Below are 11,219 nucleotides of genomic sequence, written 5' to 3' on the forward strand. Positions count from 1 at the left end.
ACATCTTGACGTCTAGAGAGCACTAGGCTCTCCGGGGACTGGAAGTCCCACGAGGTCACCACAAGTGCCCCAAACCCTTCAGTAACATCAACCCTTAACACTACTCTAAATTTTCACTTCATTCCAAGTCTCAGGGCCACCCTTCTCAGATATTATTATCTCTGCAAATAACAGAATAAATCTGAGACAGGCTTCTTGTACAAGGGCAGGCAGCTGGTACAAGGTGAAGTCTTAACAGTGGTCCATATCACCACTCTATTTACTACTAGGATCACCTCAGCAAGTTCCATCCAGTGACCTATGCAAAGGGGGCTCGAGTGGCCCAGGCGCGGTCCCGCCCCCAAGCCTCAGCACTTTCTCTGAGTCCCTTAGGCATTGAGAGGCCTCTAGAGCCAACAGCCAGGATGGAAAAGGCAGACTGTGGGAAGGGTCCTTCTGGGCAGAAGGGAAGGTCGTTCCGATATCCAGAAGTTCTCCGTCAAAATCTGACTTTGAGGCAAATCAAAACTCAACATTCAGAAGTGATGGAGACAGGATCCAGAAGACTGAGGTGAAATGCTTAACAGTCAGACTGTATAGCACTGCGGCCATGAAGAAGCCAAACACCACAACCTCCTCAGCCACGTACCTAGATCAGGCTCACTCTGGACGTGGTCCGCCCCCGCGTATGCGTTGCCCTGAACTTTGTCCCGAACGTTGTCCCGCTCTTGACACGGTTTGCCCTGGACCTAGTCTCCATCCCAGGTGTGGCTCGACGTCCACGTGGCCCAGTCTCCCGCGCGCCTACCTGGATGTAGCCCGCCCCTGAGCATGGCTCACCCTGGGGTAATACCGCCCCTGGGTGTGGCTTTCCCGAGATGAAGTCCGCCCCTGGATGCAGTCCCCTCCTGGACTGGACCCTCGGAAGGGTGTGGCTTCCCCTGTACGTAGGAGGACAATGTCCCTGGCAACATCCCTGAGGGCACGGTCTTCATGCTCAAAGACTATCCCGTATATTCATATGTTGAAATCGTATCATTGGGCCTGAGTAACTTCCAAGAGGTGAGGCCTACCTGACAAATAGTTTGGGAGGAGATGAAAGAGAGTTTAAATAAAGTCCTAGACTTTAAGCGTTTTTCTCACTATTTGTAAAGGCCTGAAGGTTTTCAGAGTAAGCACGTTATACTTCTTATGAAAAAAAAAAAAAAGTAAATGTTTTAAATACAGGATATCAGAACAGGATCAAGTAAGGGACCCCAGGATAAAACTGAGAAGGCCACTGTCTGGCTTTGTACAAGGGACTCGTGTACTTGTAGAAGCCAAAAGCATTAACTACTAAGAGTTGAACGCACTGCTTCCTTTCCCTGAGCATAAGCCCCAGCCCCAGTCCCATTGCACCACACAGAGATCACCACTCTCTATTAGAAAAAAAACATTTATTGAGGAGGATTAATATTCTTGGTTGTGCTGAAGGTTGTTCTCATGAGAGGATATATTGTCATGAAAATTGTGAAGCTTTCTCAACAAGGACTGAATGATTTCTTTAGAGACATTTTTCTCCCAGGAAGTGCTGGAGAAGCATTTTCTGCCTGAGTAGAAGAGTCAAATTGCTAAATACAATACTTTCATCAGGGTCACCCCTGGTGGCCCAAAGGACCTGGCATACTTGATGCACACAGGTGGGGCTTGGATGAGGCACAGACTTTCCAGAAGACAGAGAAGAAAGGCATTGACTCTGGCTTAATAGCTGATTCTCAAAAGGCTCAGCTTTCTGGGACTGTCTGAACCTCTTTCTGTTCTGTCTGATCCTTGTAGGATAGTTCTGGTCAGCATAGACAGCTTCTTGGCTGCAGGACTTGATACTTGCCCGTTTATCTTGTTGTGGGTCAGAAACAGCCCAATAGCTGGAGGGAGGTCTCTTGTCATGCCCTACCTGGGCCTGTAGTTCCTCCTGCTGCTGGCTTAACTCTGAGGCCTCAGATAGGTACATATGTGCCAGCTTCTCTTCTAGGACCTTCCCAAGTGAGCTTGTGAGCTTCAGGAGGCCGATCACTCCCAAAAGTAGCCACACTTTCAACTGGGTCTTGGTGCTGCGCTAAGGTGGACATGAATTTGGCTTTTTGCTGGGGACTTCCTGATATCCTGTGATTTTTTTCTTGGAATTGATCCACTGAGAAAATTGCCTCATCTTTTTCCTGAAGTAACTTTCAAGAGGAAACTGTTCATTCTGTGACAGAGTTGGGGAAGCACTCTCTAATTTTCTGTCCTCAGCATGGAGACTCTCCTCTCTGCCTACAGATGTCCCTACTCCTGAGTCCTCACTTTTGCATTTTCTTGCTTTGGGATCCTAAGGTCTCACTTTCTTTGCACTTCTTCTTTGTGAGAAATTTGTAGGCTGGCCCTTACAGAAGGCCAGTTTTGAGTCCAGGATTCCTGCTACTCCTCCATGCTAATTCTGCTATCTTTCAGTTGGACATGCAGCACCTGGGATGCTTCCATGTCCCCGCTGCACACACTCTGTGACAGAGTCAGTGAAGCCTTGGAATTCAAGCTATCTGAAGGAAGGGGCATGTCAGTGGGACATCCTTGAGCCTGGTTATGCTCCTCACTCTCCTGTTTAAACTTTAATTCACTCAGGATCTGTCTTTTCAGGCCTGATAGTTTAGAATCTTGGGGAACCAGTATTTTTGGTGAGGGGTGCTCTGTGGTCATGGCAGTATCTACTTTATTCATGTTGACATTTATCATTTTGGAGCTTCCCAACTCACTGGTTGTCAAGATTTCCCAAGATTGGGATTGAAAGGTATAGAGCTCCTTGGTGTCAAATATATCCCTGGACAGGTTGGGCAAGGCAAAATGTAAATTCTTCTCCTCCATACCTTTGCCCTGTTCCATTTCTACTCTGTTACTGGAACTCACATTCTCATGGGTTGGCTCAAGTCCAGCCCCAAATGGACTTGCGGGTACCTCTGGGCCACATGTGTTGTCTGGTACAGTCTCACTGGGTCGCACTTGAGCTCTGATGCTGTGTGTAAAGGGCTGAAAAGTCTGGCTGCCCCACTCAGCTATCTGGATGCACTCTGTAGTCTTATGGTCAGTGTCAGAGTGTGATGCCTTCAGGCCCCCATATCCTTCATTGCCCACAGATGACATAGTGAGGAGATGATAATCCACAGTGGGGACTGACTTTGTTGTTCTCAACCTGTTTCTGAAAATAGGTTTAGAGCTTCCCTCAAGGTGTTTAAAAAACTCAGCTTTGGAATCTGCCCCAGAAATATACATGGCTGAGGAGGGAAAGTCAAATTGGGGGAGAGGCCATGTTTTGGATTCTCTCAACTTATAGAATTTTATGGATTCAAGAACCCTGAGGGGTAGACCCCACCTCTCACTCATGCAAAATCTAATAATATGGGCCTCTAGCACCTGTCGTGTACTGGGATCAAGAAAAGAATGCTCTAGAGTGATGCTCTGGCAGTTAACCCTATCTACCATTGTCTTTTTAGAATCTGTGTTTTCTGGAGAAGTCTGGGAACTCCCAGAGAAAGGCAGTGTATTGTCATCAGCCAGCCATGAATAACACACACCTATAGGAATCCTACCCGCAGTGATCTGCCAAAACTTCTTGCTCATATGTAAACTAAGAATACTTTTCATTTGATTCTGGTCTGTGTCCTTCCTTGAGACATTCAATAATTCATTCCCCGAGTGATTCCTTGAATGACACACACAGTTCCTTGTTGTCTCCAAGGCAGCCCTCAGACCCTTCACTAGGTGCCATTCTGAGACCCTATGTGGGCTGTCTTCTGGACTCTTCTCTAGGATATACCCAAGATTCTTCCTCATATCTTTCCTTAGCTGGAACGTTGTTTGGACCCTCTCATGGAAACTTCTGGGGAGACTCAATTCAGTCTTTGCTAGATCCCGGTTACAATGGCTCTGAAACACAGAGAATTGTAAGTGAACATGTCTGCCTTTTTGCTAGGAGAGTTCTGATAATGTATGCTGAGGCTCCATCACTGCTAGGGAGTCTAGAATTCTGCAGTCGTGTAGGCACCAGCGTGGGATTACCTTCCTTGGGCTATGTAACTCCAGTGTCTCCTGGGGTTCACAGAAGATATGAAAATGGCCAGGAAGGATGGAGACTGGTACATAGGCACGGGATGTCTGGCTAACCAGTGGAAGGTTGGCAGCTCGAAGACAAATGGTTTCTTCAGGTTTCTGGAACACAGGTACTAAAGCCCACAACCTTTCCTGTTGCTTCTGCAACATGTGCCATCCCAGGTGTTGATTTTCAGTCAAGATAGGAGAGTCTGACTCATTCTTGGATCTATGGAAAGACACTCCATAGTCCCTAATTAGAGATGAAGGAGGTGGTATGATCGGGAGGCAGGATTGAAAATGGGCGTGGGTGTTCACCTTAGTGAAAGGTAGAGGCTGGGATGTGGGGACAGGGTTTGAGGCAAGGATTGGGGGTGTAAAATGGGGAGAGGAAATGGTTGGGAATGAAGAAGTGGTGAAGATGCTTGTATTTTGATAGAAGAGGTATTAGGAATTCCATTGAATAAGACAAAGTGAGACTCTAGTGGGGAAGTACCACTAGAAATCAGGAGAGTGGCTACTAAGGACTCACTGTGCAAAGAAGGAAGACCCCAGAAGAGTTGGCTATATTTCTGATGCAAGTTTTCTTTTTTTTCTTTTTTAATTTTTTATTTTTTCAGTGTAACAGTATTCATTATTTTTGCACCACACCAGTGCTCCATGCAATCCTTGCCCTCTCCAATACCCACCACCTGGATCCCCCAACCCCCCACCCCTCGCCCCTTCAAAACCCTCAGATTGTTTTTCAGAGTCCATAGTCTCTCATGGTTCACCTCTCCTTCCAATTTCCCTCAACTCCCTTCCCTTCATCTCCCCTTGTCCTCCATGCTATTTGTTATGCTCCACAAATACGTGAAACCATATGATAATTGACTTTCTCTGTTTGACTTATTTCACTCAGCATAATCTCTTCCAGTCCTGTTCATGTTGCTACAAAAGTTGGGTATTCATCCTTTCTGATGGAGGCATAAAGCTCCATAGTGTATATGGACCACATCTTCCTTATCCATTCGTCCGTTGATGGGCATCTTAGTTCTTTGCACACTTTGGCAACCATGGCCATTGCTGCTATAAACATTAGGGTACAGATGGCCCTTCTTTTCACTACATCTATATCTTTAGGGTAAATACCCAGCAGTGCAATTGCAGGGTCATAGGGAAGCTCTATTTTTAATTTCTTGAGGAATCTCCACACTGTTCTCCAAAGAGGCTGCACCAACTTGCATTCCCACCACCAGTGTAAGAGGGTTCCCCTTTCTCCACATCCTCTCCAACACATGTTGTTTCCTGTCTTGCTAATTTTGGCCATTCTAACTGGTGTATGGTGGTATCTCAATGTGGTTTTAATTTGAATCTCCCTGATGGCTAGTGATGATGAACACTTTTTCATGTGTCTGATAGCCATTTGTATGTCTTCATTGGAGAAGTGTCTGTTCATATCTTCTGCCCATTTTTTTATATGATTGTCTGTTTTGTGTATGTTGAGTTTGAGGAGTTCTTTATAGATCCTGGATATCAACCTTTTGTCGGTACTGTCATTTGTAAATATCTTCTCCCATTCTGTGGGTTGCCTCTTTGTTTTTTTTGTTTTTTTTTTTTTTTTTGACTGTTTCCTTTGCTCTGCAGAAGCTTTTGATGGCCCAAATTAATAAAATTATGAATTAAAAGGGAGAGATCGCAACTAACACCAAGGAAGTAGAAACAATCATCAGAAGTTATTATCACATTTATATGCCAATAAGCTAAGCAACCTAGATGAAATGGATGCATTCCTGGAAAACTATAAACTCCCAAAATTGAACCAGGAAGAAATTGACAACCTGAATAGACCGATATATAGTAACGAGATTGAAGCAGTGATCAAAAACCTCCCAAAAAACAAGAGCCCAGGACCTGACAGATTCCCTGGGGAATTCTACCAAACTTTCAAAGAAGAAATAACACCTATTCTCCTGAAGCTGTTTCAAAAAATTGAAGCAGAAGGAAAACTCCCAGACTCTTTCTATGAAGCCAGCATTACCCTGATCCCCAAACCAGGCAAAGACCACACCAAAAAGGAGAATTTCAGACCAATATTACTGATGAATATGGATGCTAAGATTCTCAACAAGATCCTAGCAAACAGGATCCAACAGCACATTAAAAAGATTATCCACCATGACCAGGTGGGATTCATCCCTGGGTTACAAGGATGGTTCAACATTTGCAAATCAATCAATGTGATAGAACAAATCAATAAGAGAAGAGAGAAGAACCACATGGTCCTCTCAATTGATGCAGAAAAAGCATTTGACAAAATCCAGCATCCGTTCCTGATTAAAACGCTTCAAAGTATAGGGATAGAGGGAACATTCCTGAACTTCATAAAATCTATCTATGAAAGACCCACAGCAAATATCCTCCTCAATGGGAAAAAGCTCACAGGCTTCCCGTTGAGATCAGGAACACGACAAGGATGCCCACTCTCACCACTCTTGTTCAACATAGTATTAGAAGTCCTAGCAACAGCAATCAGACAACAAAGAGAAATAAAAGGTATCCAAATTGGCAATGAAGAAGTCAAATTCTCTCTCTTTGCAGATGACATGATTCTTTATATGGAAAACCCAAAAGACTCCACCCCCAAACTACTAGAACTCATATAGCAATTCAGTAACGTGGCAGTCAAAGTCAATGTACAGAAATCAGTAGCTTTCTTATACACTAACAATGAAAATACAGAAAGGGAAATTAGAGAATCGATTCCATTTACTATAGCCCCAAGAACCATAAGATACCTGGGAATAAACCTAACCAAAGAGGTAAAGGAACTGTACTCGAGTAGCTACAGAACACTCATGAAAGAAATTGAAGAAGCCACAAAAAGATGGAAGACCATTCCATGCTCTTGGATCGGAAGAATAAACATTGTTAAAATGTCTATCCTGCCTAGAGCAATCTATACTTTTAATGCCATTCCAATCAAAATTCCACCAGTATTTTTCAAAGAGCTGGAGCAAATAATCCTGAAATTTGTATGGAATCAGAAGAGACCCCAAATCGCTAAGGAAATGTTGAAAAACAAAAATAAAATTGGGGGCATCACGTTACCTGATTTCAAGCTTTACTACAAAGCTGTGATCACCAAGACAGCATGGTACTGGCATGAAAACAGACACATAGGGCGCCTGGGTGGCTCAGTGGGTTAAGCCGCTGCCTTCGGCTCAGGTCATGATCTCAGGGTCCTGGGATCAAGTCCCGCATCGGGCTCTCTGCTCAGCAGGGAGCCTGCTTCCCTCTCTCTCTCTCTCTGCCTGCCTCTCCATCTACTTGTGATCTCTGTCTGTCAAATAAATAAATAAAATCTTAAAAAAAAAAAAAAAGAAAGAAAACAGACACATAGACCATTGGAACAGAGTAGAGAGCCCAGATATGGACCCTCAACTCTATGGTCAATTAATCTTCGACAAAACAGGAAAAAATATGCAGTAGAAAAAAGACAGTCTCTTCAATAAATGGTGCTGGGAAAACTGGATAGCTATATGCAGAAGAATGAAACTCGACCATTCTCTTACACCGTACACAAAGATAAACTCAAAATGGATAAAAGATCTCAATGTGAGACGGGAATCCATCAGAATCCTAGAGGAGAACATAGGCAGTAACCTCTTCGATATCAGCCACAGCAACTTCTTTCAAGATATGTCTCCAAAGGCAAAGGAAACAAAAGTGAAGATGAACTGATGCAAGTTTTCTGCCAAAGCCTTGACATAGAGGAGCTGTTGATAAATAGCTGCTCTGGTTTGCCTTCAGTGTTCCAGCCACTTTTGGAGGCTATGGTGACCTGTACATCAAGCGGAAGCAACAAATTCCCTAAAGATGTCCATTGGTATTCTGACCACATTTGTTTGGAAAATGGAAAATGGCCCCTCCTCTTTTACTTTCTTCTCTAAAATCTGGAAAGCCATTCTCTTCTCCATTTGTCTCCTCAACAGGACCTGGAAGTTAAGACCAGGGTAAGAAATTCCACTGGCCTCCTTGTGTTTAGTAGCAGAGTCTCTCCTGAGACAGGTTTCTAGTTGATGGAGGTAGACTTGCTCTTGGTGAACATTGGATTGTGATAATGTGGGGAGGAACATGTTCTTGCCATGGGCCTGCCAATAGGTGAATTTGGAACTCGATAGGTTTGAACACGATAGGTTTGAATACTCACTACCTCTGAGTGTTGGGACATAAGTAGATATCCCACCAGGACCATCTGGAGATGAATTCTCAGGAATAGGTTTCAATGAGATAGAAATTGATTTAGATTGAGTCACAGTTCAATATCTTTTTTTTTTTTAAGATTCTATTTATTTATTTGAGAGAGAATGACAGTGAGAGAAAGCATGAGTGAGGAGAAGGTGAGAGAGAGAAGCAGACTCCCCATGGAGTTGGGAGCCCGATGCAGGACTCGATTCCAGGACTCCAGGATCATGACCTGAGCTGAAGGCAGTTGCTTAACCGACTGAGCCACCCAGGTGCCCTAGATTGAGTCACAGTTAAAGGGCAGTCTGGCAGTGGTGAAACAGATGGTGTTGGTGATGCATGATGACAAGCAAATGAATCAGTGGGTTTCCTTATCTGAGACAGATGTGGTAAGAGGTTGTTACCTTGTGAAATGGTGGGGTCAAGAGTGGAGTTGGTATTCAGAGGTAAAGTGGCCTCTTGTTGTCTGAACATCATATGTTAGGAAAGGAGGAAAGGCAGGGGGTAGAGGTATGGAATGGTTCCCTAGGAATTAAGAATCCTAGGCTTTTGGCTCTAGTGGCAGGGAGTACCTAGGGGTGAGAGTAAGAAAAAGTCAGCTAAAGGGGTCATTGGGTTAGGTGAGAAGATAGAGGGTATTGGCGGGAAGGCTCGGGCAACAAGGCTGAAGCAACTGGAGCAACTGCAGAGAAGTCAGGAGACAAAGTGAATGATGAGTGAGTCACAGAAGCTATAGAAACCAAGGGGATCACAGAGGGAGTAGCATCTTCCAGGGCCTCAGGAACAGCAACCAATTCACCTCAGCAGTTGTGCTGTTAGACTCCTCATAGAAGGGGTCTGGACATAATAGTTGATGAAAGTGGATAGTATCATGATGCCAGCCTAGGGGGCTATGGGAGATAGGACATACAAAGTTGCAACCAGGACCAGAACAAACCTATATGACCATGGCTGGTCTGGCAAAGGTAGCCCCCCACCCACCAACATCCCCAAGACTTCCAAATTCTAACTCAGAATTTTCCATCCTATGTCAATTTGAGGCTTCCCTAAGGCTCTAGAAATAACATAGAATCTGCTTTAAAGAGTGGTACAGGAAAGAAGGTAATGTTTACTCACCTTTACAGAAGAGAAAGCATCTTTCTTGGCTCCCCCTACTTCTCTCTGGAGAAGTGGAGAACCCTGGGAAACCAGGAAAATAATGAAGATAGAAGCGAGAGATCTTATAGAAGTCTGAATAGAGTGTCCTTTAAAGATATCCTTGGTAGATTGGACTTGGAGATTACCACATATTAGGATATAAGGTCACATGATCAATGATAATAAGACTTACATTATTTTATCATTCACAATGGGCTTTTGTATGTATTATCTATCCCATGTGATACTGAAAACCACCCTATGTGGAACATCAGTCATCGGTTACCTCAAAGAGGAATTCAAGTATCCATGACATCACAGGTCTTTCAGAAAGTCTCAGAACTTCAGAAGTTCTGACACTTAATGTCTCACATGGCTACATATTGAACAGCACCCATTGCCCATATTCCATCACTGCTTCATGCTCAGTAATGGTCAGAGCATGGAAACTGAGAAGGGTTTTGCATTCTGACTGCATTTCCATGATCCTCTCCTTTGAGGCCTCTGTTTTCTGAGAGGGAATGTATCTAGCAGCTGGCATCCTCAGAGATCATGGACTGAGCCCTCATGGAAAGGACAGGAAGGGTCAGCCTTGGAGAGCTCAGGTGGAATAGGCAGAACCTTACCTTTCAGAGTCCCACCTTTCCTCCTCTTGGCTCTGCCCTGACACTAGAACGAAAAGAAAAGAAAAGAAAAGAAAATGAGGAGTGGGGGCTCATCTTTCACTCTTCTCAGAAATGGAGACATTCTTTATCCAAGAACACCAGGACTATATTTTAATTTATAGAACTTTGTGTTCCTTGCTTTTCTCAATTTTTAAGGTTTTATTTTGAAAAACAAAGGAGTATTTTTGTCTGGGAGGTCCACACTTGATATTCTCACTCAGAAGTTCTTTGTTCAATGAGGACATACAAACTGAAGCCCAACAGTCACATCTGTGCTCCCTTAGGTAGACCCTGTATCCTAGGCTATAGCTCAGACCCAAGTCTCTTCTCAGAGGCTCAGCACTGTTCTCCTGATCATCCCAACATGAAGGCAGGTTTGATTGAGTGATGCTTGACATGGGAATGTGACTCATGATCAAGACCTGGGAAAATTTGTTTTCTTACACAGACCTCATACTCTCCAAATAACCCAATCCAGAACTGCAGAGTCATTGTGTTTGGGATTTTACCCAGGAGCCACCACCATACCCTAATAGACCATGTGTTTCAAGTGGAAACCTTAGTGCATGCTTAATCCTTCACCCTGTCAGATCTCCTTTCCTAGAGGAGTTAATGTCTGTTCTTCCCTTAGACTTCCCATTTTATGTGTTTCTCTGACCCTACCAAATTCATTTATAAATGTGGGAAGAGGAACAGGAAAATAAAGAGTCATTCTCTGAAAGTCAACTTCTGGTTCCAGATCTAACATTTTAAAAAGCCTGGGAGTCATCACTTCAGTCTGCGAAAGAAGCAAAATGCTGAACAGACTAAAAATCAATGACATTTCTTGGAACCATAGTGGCAAACCATTACCTCAAATATTCTGAGAGTGTCAGTGCAGAAAATCATACCTACGATTCACTTACCTGAAACAGAAGGCACTGGAGGCTCAACACTGCTCTCCTGGTAGGAACACTTGAACAGACACTTGGACAAATTGCTGGAGGATGCATATGGGTTAGCATGAGAGTGAGAAATTCCTGGGGTCACAATCTAATGGGGGACCCCCATTTATTTATGGGTTATATTGCCAGGAACCCAAACTAGTTCTCACAGTAGAGCTACCAAAAAAAA

At 43.9% G+C, this 11,219-nt stretch overlaps 1 protein-coding gene across 1 annotated transcript; it reads right to left on the reverse strand.

Annotated features, from left to right (window-relative positions):
* Positions 1-1,439: 1,439 nt before the first annotated feature.
* Positions 1,440-8,925, reverse strand: LOC116862728 (spermatogenesis-associated protein 31D1-like). The gene is given in 9 exon segments (XM_032850098.1): positions 1,440-2,000; positions 2,002-2,110; positions 2,113-2,409; positions 2,412-4,419; positions 4,422-4,649; positions 7,782-7,849; positions 7,852-7,978; positions 7,980-8,379; positions 8,600-8,925. Coding segments are annotated over 9 exon segments (3,897 nt in total). The 5' UTR covers positions 8,782-8,925; the 3' UTR covers positions 1,440-1,522.
* Positions 8,926-11,219: the final 2,294 nt, after the last annotated feature.

Source organism: Lontra canadensis, unplaced genomic scaffold (assembly GCF_010015895.1).
Source record: "Lontra canadensis isolate GAN:19392208 unplaced genomic scaffold, GSC_riverotter_1.0 scaffold310, whole genome shotgun sequence".
Taxonomy (NCBI): domain Eukaryota; kingdom Metazoa; phylum Chordata; class Mammalia; order Carnivora; family Mustelidae; genus Lontra; species Lontra canadensis.